This window comes from Balaenoptera musculus, chromosome 1 (assembly GCF_009873245.2).
Source record: "Balaenoptera musculus isolate JJ_BM4_2016_0621 chromosome 1, mBalMus1.pri.v3, whole genome shotgun sequence".
NCBI lineage: Eukaryota > Metazoa > Chordata > Mammalia > Artiodactyla > Balaenopteridae > Balaenoptera > Balaenoptera musculus.
The window spans coordinates 88,048,684-88,070,558 of NC_045785.1; the positions used below are offsets into that span (position 1 = coordinate 88,048,684).

At 35.2% G+C, this 21,875-nt stretch overlaps 1 protein-coding gene across 3 annotated transcripts in view; it reads left to right on the forward strand.

Moving 5' to 3' along the window:
* The window catches only part of AGL (amylo-alpha-1, 6-glucosidase, 4-alpha-glucanotransferase), a 100,358-nt gene that overhangs the window by 58,650 nt on the left and 19,833 nt on the right, over positions 1 to 21,875 (forward strand). For all 3 annotated transcript variants that reach the window (XM_036839782.1, XM_036839696.1, XM_036839604.1), the window contains exons 21-27: positions 421 to 551; positions 3,415 to 3,551; positions 3,825 to 3,958; positions 5,179 to 5,354; positions 9,890 to 9,992; positions 13,188 to 13,413; positions 14,628 to 14,739. In XM_036839782.1, the coding sequence (XP_036695677.1) occupies positions 421 to 551; positions 3,415 to 3,551; positions 3,825 to 3,958; positions 5,179 to 5,354; positions 9,890 to 9,992; positions 13,188 to 13,413; positions 14,628 to 14,739 (1,019 nt within the window). The remainder of the gene's footprint in view (positions 1 to 420; positions 552 to 3,414; positions 3,552 to 3,824; positions 3,959 to 5,178; positions 5,355 to 9,889; positions 9,993 to 13,187; positions 13,414 to 14,627; positions 14,740 to 21,875) is intronic.

A 21,875-nucleotide genomic window follows, 5' to 3' on the forward strand; every position in this document is an offset into this window, starting at 1 on the left:
CTTTGATAATTATTTTGAGTTTAAGATAATTAGCATAAAAAGTTCTTATTGCCCCCACATAGGAGAATATAAAGGAGAGGAAAAACTAAGTCTGAACTAAAAAGATTAAAAACAAATTTATAAGGTAAAGGATATAGCAACCAAAAGATTTTTCCAGTATATTTCTAATTAATAAAATTTAGCACTTGATTATTTCCTTGGCTTGGGAGAAATGTTACTTCTAATTGAGTTTTTAGCATGTTTATCCTCTAATTATTATTTATAAATGTATATTGTTTACAGTGTATAGTATAACGCTGAGTTCCTAAAACATACATTGCTAAAACATTTTTTGTTATGATTCAGATTTTCTTTATTTTTATTGAGAGCAAGTGAAATTTCAGTATGTTTAACCAGTTTTCTTTATTTTCCAACTTTTAGTATTGCCTCTAAATTAACTTTGGCTGAGCTAAATCAGGTACTTTACCGATGTGAATCAGAAGAACAAGAAGATGGTGGGGGGTGTTATAACATACCAAACTGGTCATCTCTTAAATATGCAGGTCTTCAAGGTAAGCAAGTATAAAGATAGTGAAACTTTTCGGGTTTTTTTGTTTTGGTTTTTGTTTTTAAGGGTCATATGGTGTCTTCCTTATAGGAATAAGAGTATGGGCTCAGAGTTCAACTGCTTGGGTTCGAATTATGGCTCTGCCACCTACTCATTGACCTCTGGCAAGTAACTTAAATTCTCTGTGCCCCAACTTCTGCCTCCATAAAATGTGAATAATATTGTCTAATTCATAGACTTTTATGAGGATTAAATGAGATCATTCGTTTGGGCTCCAAATGGGACTAGGTTGTAAATATATTCATCTTCCTTTTTTGTCTAATTGGAAATATTTTTTTGTTGCATATTTGTTTTAGCCTACAAAGAGAACTTTTAGTTAAATATTATGTAGGTAGAGTAGTTGTAAAGTGGGATACAGGAACTAAATATTTAACTATCAGTTTAATTCATCTGGTTGGTAATATTTTCTTAGATTTTTATCTAGGAAATTTGGTTTATCGCACATGTATTCCTGGGTCATATAGTTTCCCACTTATCAAACCTCCTTTTCAACTCTTCCTTATTTCTCTGTCCATCTAACCCATCTTTAAGGGCCAATTCAATTCTTACATCTTCCACAAATCCTTCCTTAAATATTGCTTTCACAGTAATTTCTTTGTCCTCCAGACACCCATTGCATTTATCTATTATGTCTCTTATTAGCCCTTGGAATTTACTGCCTTATTTTAATAATTAGTGTAATATTTTTTTATGAGTCTTTATTATGGTGGTCAAGAAATAGGCTTTAGAACAACACTTTGTGGGTTGCACTGACTAGCTGTATAACTGTATGGTAAACTCTCTGTGGTTCAGTTTTCTCATCTGTAAAATGAAGATAAAAATAGAATCTACTGCAAGGGGTTACTGTTAGGATTAAATGAGTTAATACATGTAAAGTACTTAGACAATGCTTAGTTCATAGTAAGTATTCAGTGATAATTAGCTTTAAAACTCCACTAAGTAGACTGTACCTTGAGAAAGAACAATGTTTGCCTTTTGGGGGATTCTTGTTTTTAGCTTTCATACCTTCTACAAAATCAAGCACATAAGAAGCTCTCAAAAATTTGTAAGACTTTTTGTGCTTATGACATTTTGTTTTTTTCTAAAATATTCTCATTTTCAACAAAAAATGTTTTGTGCTGTGAGTAATAAAGAAACGTGTATCTTACCACTCTTAAGCAGATACCTACCATTTTCACTCTGAGCTGTTAAACTCCTTCTGTTTGCCTGAAAAGACCATACTTGTGTGAACTTCTTTTCTGGCCTTTATGTTTCTTAAAGTTAAGTCTGGTTTTTTACTAATTCTCTTTACCTTCTCATGAAATGATTTTTCTCATTCTTTCTAAATATAATTGCCCTTACCTGATTTATTTTTTACTCTATACCAATCCCTTTACCCTCTGGCAATTTAGTATTTCCAGCAGCCACCTGATATTTCCAGCAGGCTGTTAATAGCAACCTCAGATTAAATCACACTTAACCATTTCACTGACCTTTCTCTCCTCTAACCAAAATCCCCCTTCCCTACTTCTTGTAACAATACATATTCAGTCATGTTGGAATCCAGGAATCCACTTTTGGACCTGCCCCTTTTATCCTCAACATTCGATCAATAATTAATCAAAATTATTGTACATGTGTTCACCCCAAATCAATAATCATGACTTCTGGATTTTCTTCTGTATTCTCTTTTGGTGTACCATTTCCTTTTTATTTCCACGGTTATCATCCTGTCTAGGACTAAGTCCTGTCTACAAAACCAACTAACCAGTTTTCCAACCTCTTGATACCTCTTCCACAAATCATACCATCCCACTGGTTATCATCAGACCTCTCTTCTAAAACACTGCTCCATCATGTCATCCCATTATTCAGTAAGTGGAACTAACACTTAGTGAGCAATATTTACCTTCCCTGAAAATGCTAGGGTATATATAGGCCATTATTTTATACTGTCTTGTTTTTAGATTTTTTTATGTTTTAAGCTTTGTTTCCTAAAGAAGATTATAAGCTTCCTGAAGGAAAGAATATCTTAAATTTATGTATTTATTTTTTAATTTCTCAAAACATGCTATACACACAGTAAAATTAATTAAATTCTAACTAAATAAATTTATTTGACATGAAGTCAGTGAAGCCAATATAATTTTTTAAGGTGGAAATTACTGCCTTATTAAATAATGAAAGTTGTACTATTGCTCTGTCATTGAAATAATAGAATGTGCTATATATACATAGGAATTCTGATATTTCTGTCTGAGTAGTACTTGAGGATGTGCCTGTATACCTCATTTTGATACTTCATTTAGTTCCAAGTACCTCCTGTTATATTTCAAAGAGCCTCTCCAAAACAGACTTTATTATTACCACCATAGGTGCTCTTGCTGTCTCTGAAACCAGTTCTATGATTTTCTTAAATCTTGCCTGAATATTAAGGAATCCACCACTTTTCAACTGTGAAAAGATGTAGACTTATCAGTTTTCTTTCCCCAGATCCTTAGGGCAGGGAAGCTATGCCAATTGCGTTTGACTATTGTAATATTAAAATTCAAAAGAGCAAGACCAGCTCCAGAAAATAGGAATCTAGGAAAACTCCGCATAGCTCCTGTGACAGCAGTCTCCTTCAGTATGCCTTTGTATCTTGGTTCAAGTCAGTGTTGACACACTTATCTCCAACCATGGGAAGTGCCACTAAGGACTGTGCAGCCCTCTGTCTACCTGTATACGTGTTCACCCCAAATCTCTAGAGACTAGCAGCAGCCCAGGCTATGAGAACAAACTACCTTTGCCAGTGATTAAATTGTCATGATATTTCTCTGAATTTTCAGGATTAATGTCCATATTGGCAGAAATAAGACCAAAGAATGACTTGGGGCATCCCTTTTGTGATAATTTGAGATCTGGAGACTGGATGATTGACTATGTCAGTAACCGGCTTATTTCACGGTCAGGAACCATTGCTGAAGTAAGTAAAGCTATATTCTAGTCCAAAAAAACAAGGGCACAATAAGAAGTATATTAACATACTACATATAATATTTATATTATTTTCTAACCAGAAACATTATTTTCTAAACTGAAACATTTTCCTCCCTTCTTCATTGTCTTTCAGTTCTAATAAGTGAAAATCTGGTTAATAGATTGCTAGATAGTAGAATTGCATGTTTGGATTTAGCTTTTAAAATACACCTAGCCTATAAGCACATCAAATTAACTTTTAAAATTATTTTTATAACAGGTTGGTAAATGGTTGCAGGCTATGTTCTTCTACCTGAAGCAGATCCCACGTTACCTTATCCCATGTTACTTTGATGCTATATTAATTGGTGCATATACCACTCTCCTGGATATAGCATGGAAGCAGATGTCAAGGTATATCCAGCAAAGCTTGAGTAAATAAGCATGTTTGTGTAGAAGCCACATACAGTCAGTTTAAACACTCTTAAAAGACCAAAACATGAGGAATTGTCATACACACATAGAGCTGAAAAAGTTGATAAGTGGATAGTAAATGTATTAACATCCTTTAATCTGGAACACACAAAAACAAACAGTTATTAAAATCTGTTCTATAAAACTATAAAACATGGGCTTCCCTGGTGGCGCAGTGGTTGAGAATCTGCCTGCTAATGCAGGGGACACGGGTTCGAGCCCTGGTCTGGGAAGATCCCACATGCCGCGGAGCAACTAGGCTCGTGAGCCACAACTACTGAGCCTGCGCGTCTGGAGCCTGTGCTCCGCAACAAGAGAGGCCACGATAGTGAGAGGCCCGCACACCGCGATGAAGAGTGGCCCCCGCTTGCCGCAACTAGAGAAAGCCCTAGCACAGAAATGAAGACCAAACATAGTAATCAATCAATCAATAAATCTTTAACAACAACAACAAAAAAAACTATAAAACATGTTGATGGGAAATTTTAATTGTTTTATGTTATCTGTTTCTATTTATTCCTTGACTTGTTAAGTTAATGGATACAATTTCATAAATCTACACACACCATTCTTTTTTCTAATTTTTCATTAATTAAGAGAAAAAATATTCTGCTATTATTATAAATGAAATTTGCCTTTATTGGTGAATTTCCCTAAAATGGAACCACAGGTCGGAATGTACCAGTGAAGAGCTGCCAAATCAATTTGGGCATGATTTCAGAAAGAACAAAACTTCAGCCCTACCATTTGTTTTACAACAGGCCTTTTAAAGCCAGCTAGACAGAATACTGGGTGAAATGAATGCAGTTCTGAAACCTTATCCAAATTGAAAATTTTGTTCAACTGATATTAGCATTGTTACACATTTGTGTAGAGAGACTTTTTGAAGGGAAGAAACCAAGTAAAATAATACTGCCAAAAATTTTTGAATCAATGGGTATAAAATTTCAGGTATGCAAGATGAGTAAGCTTTGAGATCTGATGATCAACATTGTGGCTATAAATAACAATATTGTGTTGTACTCTTAAAAATCTGTTAAAGAAGGTAGGTCTCAACTTAGGTGTTCTTACCCTAATAAAATTTTTTGAATAAATAAATGAATAATAAAAAATTTTGTATTTCTACACATAATATTTTGAACTCTATAACATTGTTGCAGCTTTGTTCAGAACGGTTCTACCCTTGTGAAACACCTTTCCCTGGGTTCAGTCCAAATGTGTGGAGTAGGACAAGTCCCTTCTCTGCCACTTCTTTCACCTTCCCTTATGGATGTACCGTGCAGGCTGAATGAAATCACAAGAGAGAAGGAGCAGTGTTGTGTGTCTCTAGCCGCAGGTAAGAAATTATGTACAAGGTTCAATCAATGTGCAAGTCAGGATTAGAGAGGAAATTATGAAGAAATTATTATTAAAAAAACTCATGATGTTATTCAAGATTTCATGTTACTGCTTAGTAAAATTTCATAGGTATTCACTTGTAAAAATAATAACCGTGCTAACTATTTAATTACCACTGTGCACCAGACATTTATTTATGTGCATTTTTTTTGTTGTGGCCAGTTAATCCTTTTCTTCATGTTTATTTTTTCCAACTTATGACATTTTGCATTTTTTAATCAAATTTGTTTTACTACCCTTTTTCCATTACACTATACTTGTTTCCCAATATTAAAATTAACCCAACCTTGTAAAGGTCCTCTACAAGTTACAAAGCATGAAACAAATGTTAAATAATTTTTATTATGTGTCTAATTGCAATCAAATGCTTTCAGCTCTATTGGTATTTTTCCTGAAAGTAGATTTAAAACCCGAATCAAGTAACAAGTTGAAATCTAATCAAAATAGGCTTTTGGTTTCTTTTCAATACATTTCAAGCTATTTCTAAGAAGTATTTAATATTTGATTCCACTGAAGTTTAGAACTTTCCAAACTAAACTGAAATATACTAATTGCAGGATGAAAGTAACAGTATTGTCTGTGTGAATTCCTCTGTTTACCCTTAAATTTGCATTTGCTCAGACCAAGAAAAAAGACCTAGTGGACCCAACAACTAAAAAAGAAGTTAACTTTTCATTTGGAATGATCATATGAACCTTCTGAATGTTTTAATTATGTAATTGTGTTTTAGATTTTCACTCAACTATTTGATCTCCTTCTGGTACTTTCCCCTGTGAATCCATGCAGATGGTCATAAAACTGAACAGGGCCATTGTGAAAAAAAGTTGATAGGCAGAATTTGATTTTAAAGCCTATTGTTTAGAAGCCTATTACATAGAATAGTGATCTCAACATTTTTGATTATTCACTGCTGTTGTTAAGCACTCTCAAAATAAATATACAGATATATTGATATCATAAATGATATACTGATATAAGTTATGATACTTGGTATGTTTACATATCAGGTACAGTATAAAACAAAAAGAGAAACTAAAAAGATAAGTTCATAAATATAAATAGAAGTTCTGGGATTTCTTTCTAACATCCTAAGGGAGAGTTTTATATACTCCATACTAACAATATATAGGACTGTACTCAGATTTGCAGGTAGATTTCTTGGTTTCATTTTTAAATGAATACAAAGGCCAGGAATACCTTCCTTTGGTGACAGTGGTGCAAAATATATATATAATTATAAGCTTTTATAATAATTGACAAGGTAGAAATCATTCAGAAGATGTGTGATCTTAAGTCATATACTCTCAGAGGTCAAAAAGTTAATACAAACATTTCCACACATCAGTGCTAGAGATTTTATAGTTTTGACTTTTTAACAAAGACTAACTGCCTGTATTTTGGGGCATACCAACTCAAACTCATCCTTGGATCTATCTATACTTACATTTTATGCAAGGTGTTAAGTGGATTAAAGTACCAGGAAGTCTGTGCCGCACAGAGTACTATATATATATGTGATAGCTGCTGTCATCATCATCATCAGAATTACATCATCAACCATATATTGGGTTGGCCAAGAGGTTCCTTCGGTTTTTAAAGTAAAAATAAAAGACACGTTTTAAATTTTCACCAAGAAGTTTATTGAACATCATATGCACCGTTTTGTTCCATTACCTTCCCAAAACTTTTTATCTTTTTGAGCAAAGAACTGTTCCAGGTGCCTTTTACAGTCTTCCAGGGAATTGAAATTTTTTTTCCATTAAGAGAGTTTTGTAAAGACCGAAATGAATGGAAATCCAAAGGTTCAATGTCTGGTGAATACAGCAGATGAATCAGAACTTCCCAGCCCAGCTGTACCAGTTTTTGACTGGTCATCAAAGAAACATGTGGTCTTGCGTTATCCTGATGGAAGATGATGAGTTTTCTGTCGACTAATCCCAGACGCTTTTCGTCGAGTGCTGCTTTCAGTTGGTCTAATTGGGAGCAGTACTTGTTGGAATTAATCATTTAGTTCTCCGGAAGGAGCTCATAATAGAGGACTCCCTTCCAATCCCACCATATACACACATCACCTTCTTTGGATGAAGACTGGTCTTGGTGTGGTTGGTGGTGGTTCATTTCGCTTGCCCCATGATCTCTTCTGTTCCACATTATTGTACAGTATCCACTTTTCATCGCCCGTCACAATTTGTTTTAGAAATGGAATGTTTTCGTTACGTTGCAGTAGAGAATCTCACGCGGAAATACGGTCAAGAAGGTTTTCCTCACTTAACTTATGTGGAACCCAAGATCAAAGTGATTAACATAACCAAGCTGGTGCAAATGATTTTCAATGCTTGATTTGGATATTTTGAGTATGTCGGCTATCTCCCATGTGGTATAACGTTGATTGTTCTCAATTAATGTCTCAATTTGATCACTATCAACTTCAACTGGTCTACCTGATCATGGAGCATCGTCCAGCGAGAAATCTCCAAAACAAAAGTTCGCAAACCACCTTTGACAAGTTCAATCAGTCACAGCACCTTTCCACACACTGCACAAATCTTTTTGTGCGTTTCAGTTGCATTTTTACCTTTCTTGAAATAATAAAGCATAATATGCCGAAAATGTTGCTTTTTTTCTTCTATCTTCAGTATTAAAATGGCTACACAAAAATTCACCAATTTTGATAAGTTTTTTTTTTAATGCACGCTGATATGACAGCTGTCACAATACAATATAGCAAAATTATTTTGAATGAAGTTAAAGACAACTAAGCGCTACTAGAGCCATCTTACGGAAAAAACCAAACGAACTTTTTGGCCAACCCAGTATATAAACTGTGTATGTGAACCGTGTATAAACAGTACACAAAGTGTTCAGGGAAATTTTGTACCACTATTTGAAAGACAATATAGAAAGAAACGTCTGATGTTACCTTTAGTTCTGATGTTTTCTTAACAGAAGAACATACAAGGTGAATACCCAGTAAACAGAAACTTAAATTGTGAAGTATTGCCAATTTTTTTTATCTTAGTCAAATTCTTTTACCTCTCAATTTACCTTTTATAATTAATCTTTTATTTCATTCATTCAGTAAATTTTTATAGTGATATGTACCAGTTACAATTTTCAGTGATATACTTTGGTAAACAATGCAAATGAGATTTCTGTTATCATGGATCTTATTTTCTATTGGGGAGAGACATTCATTGAACAAACCAGAAAACAAGATATTGTCAAATAGTGTTAAGTGCTTAGAAAATAGTTATGAATGAATGCTTTCTGACATTTTATTTCTGACCTCAGTTTTCCCTTCCTAAAATTTTTGTTACATTTATACTTTAGCATAGTTAGTTTTCTTGAGTGAAATGCTAATTTCCTTTGCTTTACTTTCCTACTGATTATTGTTTTTAGTACAAATGCAGATAACAATTATATTCTTTTCATGTTTTGTAAGAAACCAAACTCAATTTAAAAGTAAAATTTTAGATTTTATCCATCAGTCACTCTGTTTTACTTCATGCATAAAAGCTGCAGTTACCTAGAATGTTCAAGTTATTTGGCATCTGAAATCCTTGTTTTCATCTGTGAAAATTGTTTCTGGCTAACAAACTATAACACTTCTAAGTCATTTTAAGTAAATGGGAAATTTGGTAATAAAGTAACTCTATATTGATAGATTAATAAACATTTAATTATGTATCAAGGTAATCATCTCATATTTAGATTAATTTGTTGCCTTCGAACTGCACGTAGAACCTTTTAAAATATATCATTACTATTATATTAAGAGTTTCTTGATGTGTTAAATATTTGACCTCTGATTTTAATCTTTAACTTTAATTTACTAAAAGAAAGTTTATCTGTGTTTAAAGACTCACACATTTGAACCAGTTCAGATAAGCATCACTCTCTAGCACTGATTCTTAATCTATTTTGGGTGACAGATTCCTTTAAGAATCAGATATGGGGCTTCCCTGGTGGCGCAGTGGTTGAGAATCTGCCTGCCAATGCAGGGGACACGGGTTCGAGCCCTGGTCTGGGAAGATCCCACATGCCGCGGAGCAACTGGGCCCGTGAGCCACAATTACTGAGCCTGCGTGTCTGGAGCCTGTGCTCCACAACGGGAGAGGCCGCGATAGTGAGAGGCCCGCGCACTGCGATGAAGAGTGGCCCCCACTTGCCACAACTAGAGAAAGCCCTCGCACAGAAACGAAGACCCACCCAACACAGCCATAAATAAATAAATAAATACTTTAAAAAAAAAAAAAAAAAAAAAAAAAAAGAATCAGATATGGTTATGGAACCTCATCACACAAAAGTTGACATAAGTATAGCCATACATTCTGCAGATACCTTAAGAGGGTTTGAAGACTCTTTTTAGCTCATCCTTGACCCCCAAGTTTAGAGCAACTCATCTGTAGTAATGGAGTTCATAGGTTTGTGTATATTAAGGTTAATATATTACTTTGTTGTGTTTTCTGTTAGGCTTACCTCACTTTTCTTCTGGTATTTTCCGCTGCTGGGGAAGGGATACTTTTATTGCCCTTAAAGGTCTGCTGCTGATTACTGGACGCTACTTGGAGGCCAGGTAGGGAATCTCTAAAAAGTTACAATGCAGGTTTATGTTTGAATGTTTTTCACATGCTCTTCAGACTTCTTATTCATCTATTCTCAACATTTGGGAGGCATGTTTTCCTTAAGTGTGTTTTTTATTTTATTTTTTATGTATTCAATTAATAGGATCATAGAATTTCAAAGAAGTGAAAATCTTTAAAGTTACCAAATTCTAACCCTTCATGTTACAGATCAGGTTATCTTCAGCATTTGCTACTTTATTTCAAGTAAAACTAAAAAATGTATAACCATATTACTAACATCACTCACTAAAGAGTAAAATTTCTATGCCCAAGTTAAGTGTAAGAACTCAAATGAACTTTTAGGTAAAATTGGAAAGTCTGCCATTTTTTGTTCTTCCATAATGAAGGCATTGCTGGCTTTTTGACGGAGTTCGGTAGAAAGAATTGTAATACCAGGTTTTCTATTTAATGTCAGACCTCGTAACCTCCAGTTTTATGTTTTCTAGACTTAAAATGGTGTTTTCTTATGTCACAATATTATGTATGAATTTATCGGAGGTAGAAAAGAAAGGCTCTACATCAGTGCTGTATAGTGTTCCACAAATCAGCAGTGTCACCATCATCTGACAGCTTGTTAGAAATGCAAATTCTTGGTCTCTATGCTGGATCTGCTGAATCCAAACCTGGGGGTGGAAAGGGCAGAGGTGGCAGATGGCAATCTGTGTTTTTGCAGGGGCTCCAGGTGATTTTCAGCGGCCTAAGACTAAAGTTTGATATCACTGCTCTACAAGTTAAAACTTGTAGCAAAAAAAGCATTTAAATGATACCTTGTTTTGATGTCACCCGAGAAATAACTGGAGGTTTGCCTCTCCAAATGACAAGTTTTATTTTTGATCCTTTTAAAATTGGAAATTTCTAAGTGAGCATCTAAAATGTATTATATGCTTCCCTATACTAACCTAATATATAATAAGACCTTTTATTATGGACTTAAGATACTATTATGGGGCTATAGAAATTTGGGCGGCTGTGTGCTTCTTCCCCAAATGCCCCTAAATGACCGTGATTAAGAAGTAGGAAGTGGAACGTCAGGAGCACAGTGTAGTGGTTAAGAACTTGGGTTTGGGCCAGACTACCAGGTTCTAATCCTGGTTCCAAATGCCCACCTGACAAATTATTTGTTCTCTTCGTGCTCTCCGTAGAATGGTTATAGTACTTACCTTATAGGGTTTTTGTGAGGATTAAATAAGCTAATACAGTTAAAGTATCTAGAGCAATGTCTGCCACATGCTAAGCACTCCATAAATGTTCATTTTTAAAATAATTATTGTTACTTTCATTGTTATCTGGGCTCCCAATGTTCACTTCTATGTACTGTCAAAAACTTCTGCTACTTAGTTTTACATATGACTATCTAGATCAAGCATCCGCTAACTATGGCCTGTCACCTGTTTTGTATGACCTATGAGCTAAGAATGGTTTTTACCTCTTTAAAGGATCATTAAAAAAAAAAAGAATACATGATGAGACCATATATGGCCAACAAAGCCTAAAATATTTACTGTCTGACACTTTACCGAAAAAAAGTTTGCCTACCCCTGATCTAGATGAGTTCCCAGAAGATAATGCATTTGTTAGGGTAGTGCTAGCTGCTATGAATTATAAACTCTTAAATTTCAATGGCTTTTCACAAACAAAATTCATTTGCTTCTGATCCTTTATGAGTGTTCAGGAGGGAACTTTCTACTTAGTGGTGAAAGGATATAGGCTCCTTTATCTTCAGGATATACCATCTTCCAGGGACTCTAGGTTCTCTCCAGTCAGCTGGCAGAGAGGGAAAGAGAGCCTGAGGAAAACACACTTGTTCCATGCACTTAACATTCTTTTGCCTTAGAATGCAGTCATCTGGCCACAGCCAACTGTAAGGTAGGCTGGGATGTATAGGAAAGCCATTTTATTGGACACATGGCTGTCTCTACCACAGATAGTTCTACTTCCACCCTCTGCAGAGGTGTTCATGGACAGAGGACTTTTTATTCAACTTTCTCATGTATGACATATTCTAGATAATTAAGATTGCTAATACTCTGACCTTTTATTAATTGGAAGTGTCACGGTCCATACTAACACTTTTGTACTGTGAAGATAAAAAGTTCCTCTTACACTATAATTTAAGAGATGGGCATGGGACTTCCCTGGTAGCGCAGTGGTTAAGAACCCGCCTGCCAATGCAGGGGACACGGGTTCAATCCCTGGTCCAGGAAGATCTCATGTGCCACGGAGCAACTAAGCCTGTGCACCACAACTATTGAGCCCACGTGCCACAACTACTGAAGGCCGCATGCCTAGAGCCCGTGCCCTGCAACAAGAGAAGCCACCACAGTGGGAAGCCCGCACACCGCAACAAAGAGTAGTCCCCACTTGCCACAACTAGAGAAAGCCCGTGCACAGCAATGAAGACACAACGCAGCCAAAAATTTTAAAAATTTTTTTAAAAAGAAATGGGCATTGAACTGATATATAGAATTAATTAAATTTCTAAATGGTTTAGCCAAAAAGTGTTGAGGCCTAGAGATTTTAAATGCCTTTTCCAAGGTCATACAGATGGCAACACTAGGATTTAAATCTCAGTCTTCTTATTTCTCAGTTTCATGCTCTTTTTAGAATGCCATGCCATCTTACAAAGCTGTCATTTGGTGTATGATAGTAGAATAACACTTTGAAAGATAAAATATTCTCTACAAGTTTTTGAAAATAAATTATGTTTTTCAAGGTCAGTTTTTACCCATTTATTTTCTTACATGGTTGTTTTATTCTTGGTATCTGCTATTTAAAGTAATAAGATTCATGTTCTTAGTTACTCAGATTTTGAAATACGAGGGATTTCAAAAGTAAAACCTAGAGCTATGAGGGACCTTAAAAATCACCCAGTCCAATCCCAAACTCCACAGATGAAAAAAAATTCTCCCAGAGGTGGTTAGTCACACAGATTGTTAGAGAAAAAGACAGGGCTAGGATCAAGGTTCCTGACTTTTTATTCAGTGCTTATTTTATATTATGACCTCTTTCTACATGAAAATACAAAGAAAGAAGGGCAAGAGAGAAAATACATAAAAAATAATGATTACCAAGACTGACTTTTTTGTCTTCAATTTTTTAAGTGATTGTTTTCATGTCAAATGATTCACCTAATTCTGTTGTTTTAGGAATATTATTTTAGCATTTGCTGGTACCCTGAGACATGGTCTCATTCCTAATCTCCTGGGTGAAGGAACTTATGCCAGATACAACTGCCGGGATGCTGTGTGGTGGTGGCTGCAGTGTATTCAGGATTATTGTAAAATGGTCCCAAATGGTCTAGACATTCTCAGGTGCCCAGTTTCCAGAATGTATCCTACAGATGATTCTGCTCCTTTGTCTGCTGGCACACTGGTAAAGATCATTTCTTAAAATAATTGTTTTTCCTGAAAAATGACTGTTAGCTTCTAATGTAAAATACATGTAAAATTAAGAATCTGAATCTTACAAATTCTTCAAATATTGGTATTTATTTAGCACCTGCTGCTACTATGAGAGATTGCAGAGATAAGACTTGCTCTTTGCCTAAAGAGCTTGCAACATGGTAGAAGAGGTGACGTGTATATAATACAATCATTGGAAAAAAGAGGGAAGTGCTATGTAGTCTCATAAAAGAGAGATGATCTAGTAAGTGGGTCTCAGGGAGGACTACAGAAAGTAACTAAAATTTCACCTAAACTAAGCCTTGAAAGGTGAGTAGGATTTCATCAGAGATGAGGGAAGTTGTAAGAAGATATTAAAGATGAAATGAATAATAAAGCATGGGGTGGATTGACGCACAGTTTAGGACATACTGCTCAGTCTAGTTTGGCTTTTCGTGTAGCGTACCTGCAGGGTAGTAAGGGATTGTGGATAGGGTGGACCAGGTTGCCGAGAGCCTTGGCTACCAATCCAGGGAGCTCAGTTTATCTTATGAGCAGTGCAGAATGAATAAACATTTTTTGTGTGTTTTTTTTTTCCCCCAGTCAAGAATCTACAGGGATATTGTACTTCTGCCACTTCTGATCTGCATTTATGTTATAGTTTATTTGGTATGGAGGACTACTAAGCTACCTCAGGGCTAGCATAGATTTATGTCACTACAATGTTTCTATCATGAAGTGTTCAAAGAATATTTGTCCAAAAATTTTTTTAACCTAAAGTAAATTACCATTATAGTATATAGTTTATCTCCATTGCTATGTATGTGGATGACTTAGAACAGCAATGCCAATTTAAAACTCAGATTTCTGTATAATAAGCTAGATTCATTTATTAACAGAACTGTTCACTCTAATGCAGATTACACAAGCTCACAAGATTATTTTTCACGTATCAGCAAATTACAAATTATTTCATATCACAGAATGTATAGTTAAAACTACAATATGTTAAATGTTCATATGCCAAAGGTCTGATCTATTATATGATGTATAGGAGCTGCTTCTTTCCCCAGTCCCACCCCTTATCCTCATTTCTCCTTTTAAGGGAAAAATATATGTTTCCACAAAACTTCAGTTGTGGAATTTGGGAGACGATAAGAAAAATGTGATTTCTAACAGAGGTAGCATCCATTATGTCTCAAACAGGATCAACCATTGTTTGAAGTAATACAGGAAGCTATGCAAAGACACATGCAGGGCATACAGTTCCGAGAAAGGAATGCTGGTCCACAGATAGATCGGAACATGAAGGATGAAGGTACATAACTTTAGGTACATAGTAAAGATTTAGTGATGAGATCAAATTAAACCTTGTAATTGTTCTTTATTTCACAAGTATTTTATTTGTGTATAAAACTTCAGAATATAATAATGAAAAAGATTAAGAGTTTCTGATCTCATCAGTTTAGTTTTAGTTTCTAGAGGAAAGATAAAATGTTATATCTTTTGTCAGCCAGTTTGAAAGGTAATTTTGGTGCTTGCATTTATAATCATAACAATAATTGCTAATAACTGAGTGCTTACTATGTGCTAAGCATTGTGCTAACTACTTTACCTACGTTATTCCCATTTAACACTCCTGGGAACATTGGGCATGAGTTACATTGTTCCCTTTTTTATAGATAAGGTGACTGAAGCAGAGTAGTTTGCCCAGAGTCACACAGCTGCTAAGTGGCAGAGCTAGGATTTCATCCATAGTTTGTATGCCCCATAATCTAGGCTCTTATAAAATACTTTTTATAAAGAGGTTTATTTGTATTCAGAGTTAAAATATAGTTTTTTAACCTCTTTGAAATTCATCACATTCCTATTTCTGTGGCACACTGTCATCATCATTAGCCAGTGCAAGGCTAACAATAATTTATTTCATTTTATTACTCATTCCCCTTAGAGACATTCCAATGGGTTTGTTGTATATTCATGTATTGTCTTATAAAATATATATTGCTTTAAGTGCATGTAGACCTTTTTTTTAACTTTTTAATTTTGAAAGAATTGGGGACTGATAGAAAGTTACAAAAATGATACATAAGCGTACCCTGAACCCTTCATCCAGCTTCCCCCAATGAGGACATCTTCTATAACTGTAGTACAGTATCAAGATCAGGAAATAGATATTAGTGTCATACTGTTAGCTAAGCTATAAACCATATTCCTTTTTCACCAGTTTTACATTAACTCATCTGTGTGTGTGTGTATGTGTGTGTGTGTAGTTCTGTGCAGTTTTACCTCATGTATAGCTTCATGTAACCACTACCACAGTCAAGATACAGAGCTGTTCCATCACAAAAGAGGTTTTCCTTGTGCTACCCCGTTATAGTCACACCAACCATCCCTGTTCTCTAGCAACTGCCAATCTGTTCTGCATCTCTGTATTTTGTCATTTTGAGAATGTAGATAAATGGAATCATATAGTATGTAACCTTTTGAGATTGGTTCTTTCACTAAACATAATTCCCCTTGAGAACTATCCAAGTTGCTGCATTTATCAATATTTTATTAGTTTTTATTGCTAAGTAGTATTCCCTTTTATGAATATACCATTCATCTTTTGAAGGATGTTGGGGTTGTTTCCAATTTTTTTGGCTAATACAAATGGAGCTGCTATAAACATTCATATACAGGTTTTTGTGTAAACATAAGTTTTCATTTCTCTGGGATAAATGCCAATAATGTGATTGGGTGATGTGGTCAGCACATGTTGTGTTTTATAAGAAATTGCCAAACTATTTTCATTTCACATTCCCACCAGCAGGCTGGATAGATCCAGTTTCTCCACGTCCTTGCCAGAATTTGTTGTTATCACTTTCTATTTTCAGCTGTTCTGACAGTTGTGTAGACCACTACACATTGTGGTTTTGATTTGCATTTCCCTATTAATGGTTTTGAACATCTGTTCATGTACTTATTTACCATCCATATCCCCTCTTTGATGAAATGTCTGTTCATGTCTTTTATCCATTTTCTAATTGGATTGCTGGTTTTCTACCATTAAGTGTGTGTGGTAAAATACACGTTTACCATTTTATCATAAAATATATCATTTTAGCCATTTTTAAGTGTACAGTGCAGTGGCTTTAAGTACATTTGCACTGTTTTTCAACTATCATCGCTATCCATCTCCAGAACTTTTTCATCATCCCAAGCTGAAGCTATACCCGGTTAGCAATAATTCCTCATTCTCTCCCTTGCTAGCCCCTAGTAGCTACTAATCTACTTTCTGTCTCTATGAATTTGACTATTCTAGGTACCTCATATAAATGGAAGTATGTAATTTTTGTCCTTTTATGTCTGGCTTATTTCACGTAACACTGGTATATCAGAGCTACATATACTATACTCTTATGCCCTTTGTTTAAACACTACCACATTCCTTTCCAGAATTACTGCACCAGTCTCTATTCCCATTAACAATCAAAGTAGCTTCTTAAGTGTCCATATGCCTACCAACATTTGGCATTATCCTCTAATGCCAAATATGGGTGTAAAGCCATATGTAATTGTTTTAACTTGCAATTCTCCTGTTACTGAATTTGAGTATTTGCTCATATGTTTATTGGCCTCTTTGGAAAGTTTCCTTTTCTATAAATTATTTGTTCATGTTCTATGCCTTTACTCATCTTTCTTTTGGCATTCCTGTATTTTTCATGTTGATTATCAGGAGTTTTTTGTTTATTCTAGATATTTGTCCATCGTTAGTTTTAGAATTGCACAAACCTTTTCCCAATTTATCTATGGTGTCCTTCACCATATTTCATTTCAGAAATCCTACCCCACCTTCATGTCTGAAAGATAATCTCTCACATTAACTTCTATTAACTATGTGAGTTGGCCTTTTACAAATTTTTTTTAAAAGAAACAATTCGTTCCACTTTAATTCATTCTATTTTTGTTCTTATGATTCTTGTTTTCAAGACCTATATCTGTATTAATTTACCATGTCTATGTTCATTTCTTTAACTTATTAAAATCCATATTGACCCCTAACAGAGTAAGTAATTTAGTGTGTGCCCCTCTCCCCGAATCCCTATTTGATATTATCTAGGTGGAATTTCAGTTTGAATTGTTATGACTGTACTTCTTTTTGTTTTCTTTGGTTATTGCTTTTTCTTAGGCAACAATAAACTTTTATGTGTAATTTGATCATCTTTTCATTCCATCTCTCTTACTAGTATCCTCTAAGATTTATTTCTTTCCTTATTTGAGTTAATCAGATAAGCTTATTTATTTATGTTAATGTCTGAAAACCTCTCAGAACAGTGCCTACTACTACAGTGCCTTGCTGTAATCATTTTATTGTTGCTATGTGAGTATCTTTAGTGCTGCTATATGACTGTTTTTAAAGTTGGGACTTACATGTCAAGCCCTCTGAGGCCTTGTATGGCTGACAGTATTTTTATTATGCTTTCATATTTAAATGACAGATTAGACATAAATGCTTTTTTTCTTCAATGCTTTAGAAAATATTATTCTGTTGACTTCTTGTTTCCAATATTGCTATTGAAAGGTATATGGACCTATACCTTGTTCCATTAGAAGTGATCTACTCTTTCTTTTTTTTTTTAATTTATTTTATTTTTATTTATTTATTTATTTTTGGCTGTGTTGGGTCTTCATTTCTGTGCGAGGGCTTTCTCTAGTTGCGGCAAGTGGGGGCCACTCTTCATCGCAGTGCGCGGGCCTCTCACTGTCATGGCCTCTCTTGTTGCGGAGCACAGGCTCCAGACGCGCAGGCTCAGTAGTTGTGGCTCACGGGCCTAGTTGCTCCAGGGCATGTGGGATCTTCCCAGACCAGGGCTCGAACCCATGTCCCCTGCATTGGCAGGCAGATTCTCAACCACTGCGCCACCAGGGAAGCCCTACTCTTTCTTTCTTGAAGATTTTAGAACCATCTCTTTGTCTGAATTCAGGATTTTACTCTAACTTTCCTTATCTGTTTCATTTGGTACTCTATGAGTGCTTTTAACCTGAGATCTTTCTTGATTCTAGGATATTTATCATTTTATTTCTTCAAATATTTTCTTCCTTCTCTTTCCACTTTCTGGGGATACTTTTGTCAGGATATCTTTTGATTTATTTCTATCCCCATAGCTTCTAGCTTTTTTTTTTCTATTTTCTCCCTTTAACCATTCCTGCTACCTCTGGAGAATTTTTCAATCTTGTTTTCCATCTCACTAATTCATTCTTAGCTGTGTCTATCTACTATTTAGTCCCTTATTATCACTTTATTGTTTTCTTTATTTCAACTATTAAAAAGTTCAGACCTAACATCTCCACTTAGTCATTTTTAATGTCTTTTGTTCCCACTTCATGTTAATAATATCTTACCTATGTCTTTGAGGATATTTATTTTGCTTATTGTATATTATTGGTCCATCTGTTCCAGTAATTCTGCTTCATGTGAAATATGTTACTCAGCTTCTCTCTTTTATATAGTCGTTAGACTCCTCTGGTATCTAATGTTTATCTTTTCCCAATAAGCTCATATTCCCTTGATTATTAGCTACTCTGTAAGCACTGAAAAGAAGCAATCTCCTTAAGTTGTAACACAGCAGCCTTACGAACCGAGGTGTAATAAAAGTCCAAAGTGGCTGGTCAGGTCTCACCTGTTTTTTGTTTGTTCTGTTTTTTTTGTTTGTTTTTTGGGGGGGGTTGTTTTTTTTAATAAATTTATTTATTTTATTTATTTATTTTTGGTTGTGCTGGGTCTTCATTGCTGCACGTGGGCTTTCTCTAGTGGCGGTGAACGGGAGCTACTCTTCTTCATGGTGCACGGGCTTCTCATTGCAGTGGCTTTTCTTGTTGCGGAGCACAGGCTCTAGGCACGTGGGCTTCAGTAGTTGTGGCACGCGGGCTCAGTAGTTTGTGTCTCGCGGGCTCTAGAGCACAGGCTCAGTAGTTGTGGTGCACAGGCTTCATTGCTCTGTGGTATGTGGGATCTTCCTGGAGCAGGGCTCAAACCCGTGTCCCCTGCACTAGAAGGCAGATTCTTAACCACAGCACCACCAGGGAAGTCCTCACGTGTTTTTATTAGTTTCCCCCAAACATTATGTGACTTCTTCACATCAATACCTCACATATACTTCTGTAGTTTCTCCAGGGTTGATTGTGGGGAGGGAGCCAATAGCCTGGAATACTTTGCCAACTCATCAGAAAGTGCAAAAATAAATTTTCTACCCACTTTATGCATTTGAAACAACCTATTCATTCATAGTCATTTTGACTTGTGTACCTTTTTTGTGTGTGTTCTTATGACTTTGTAGCTAAATCTCTGAGATTTAATTACTAAACATTGACTATCCAATTATTTAATATCAAGTAAATTAAAAAGCTCTTTGCCTTTGTGTCATGTATTTAATATCAAATAAACTGAAAAGCTCTTTTCCTTTGTGTATCACTTGACAAACATTTTCCAGAAGCTAGTACCTCTATTCCTAGCTCATAATAGAGGAAATAGGAACAGGAGGTAAAAGTAACTTGCCCAAGGACATACATCAACCATCCATTAATAAACATAGGGGGAGCATTCAATCTCACCAGTACTCAAACAAATCCATGTTAAAGTAGGTCACTGTATATATATATATACCACATCTTCTTTATTCATTCATCTGTTGATGGACATTTAGGTTGTTTCCATGTCTTGGCTATTGTAAATAGTGCTGCTGTGAACATTGTGGTGCATGTATCTTTTTGAATTAGAGTTTTCATCTTTTCTGGATATATGTCCAAGAGTGGGATTACTGGATCATATGGTAGTTCTATTTTTAGTTTTTTAAGGAAACTCCATACTGAAGTGAGCCAGTGAACAGTTTTGAGCGGGAGTGATGTGACCTAACTTAGATATTAAAAATATCACAGTGACTGCACCAACTTACATTCCCACCAACATTGTACGAGGGTACCCTTTTATCCACATCCTCTCCAACATTTGTTATTTGTAGCCTTTTTGATGATAGCCATTCTGACAGGTATAAGGTGATACCCCATTGTGGTTTTATTTGCATTTCTCTAATAATAGCAGTGTTGAGCATCTTTTCATATGCCTATTAGCCATCTGTATATTTTCTTTGGAAAAATGTCTATTCAGGTCTTCTGCCTATTTTTTATTGTATTATTTGGGTTTTTTTAATATACTGAATTATATGAGCTGTTCATATATTTTGGATATTAACCCCTTATTGCTTGCATCATTTGCAAATATTTTCTCCCATTCTGTAGGTTGTCTTTTTGTTTTGTTGATGGTTTCCTTCGATGTGAAAAAGCTTTTAAGTTTAATTAGGTCCCATTTGTTTATTTTTGCTTTTATTTATTTTGCCTTAGGAAACAGATCCAGGAAAATATTGCTGTGATTTATGTTAAAGAGTGTTCTGCCTATGTTCTCTTTTAGTTTTATGGCTTCAGGTCTTACATTTAGGTCTTTAAATCATTTTGAGTCCATTTTTGTACATGGTATGAAGGAATGTTCTTATCTCATGGTTTTACATGTGTCTGTCCAGTTTTCCCAGCACGACTTATTGAAGAGGCTTTCTTTCCTCCTTTGTGTATTCTTGCCTCCTTTGTCATAGATTAACTGACCATAGCTACATGGGTTTACTTCTGGGCTCTCTATTCTGTTCCATTGATCTATGTGTCTGTTTTTATGCCAATACTATGCTGTTATGATTACTGTAGCTTTGTAGTATAGTCTGAGGTCTGGGAGGGTTATACCTCCAGCTTTGTTCTTTTTCCTCAGGATTATTTTGGCAATTCAGGGTCTTTTGTGGTTCCGTATAAATTTTAGGATTATTTGTTCTAGTTCTGTGAAAAAAATGTCATGGGTATTTTGATAGGGATTTAAATCTGTAGATTGCTTTGGGTGGTATGACCATTTTAATAATATTAATTCTTGCAATCTAATAGCACAGGATATCTTTCCATTTCTTGGAATCATCCTTAGTTTCCATCATCAATGTTTTATAGGTTTCAGGGTATAGGTCTTTAACTTCCTTGGTTTAGTTTATCCATAGGTTTTTGTTTTGTTTGTTTTGTTTCGTTTTTTTTACTTTCTCTTTCTGATATTTCGTTATTAGTGTATGGAAGTGCAACAGATTTCTATTTGTTGATCTTGTATCTTACAACCTTGCTGAATTCATTTATTAGTTCTAATAGTTTTGAGATGGAGACTTTAGGGTTCTCTATATAGAATATCATGGCATCTGCAAATAGAAACAGTTTTACCTCTTCCCTCCCAATTTGGATACCTTTTATTTCTTTTTCTTGTCTGATTGCTGTGGCTAGGGCTTCCAATACAGTGTTAAATAGAAGTGGCAAGAGTGAGCATCCTTGTTTTATTCCTGAATTTAGCGGGAAAGCTTTCAGCTTTTCACCATTGAGTATTTTGTTGGCTGTGAG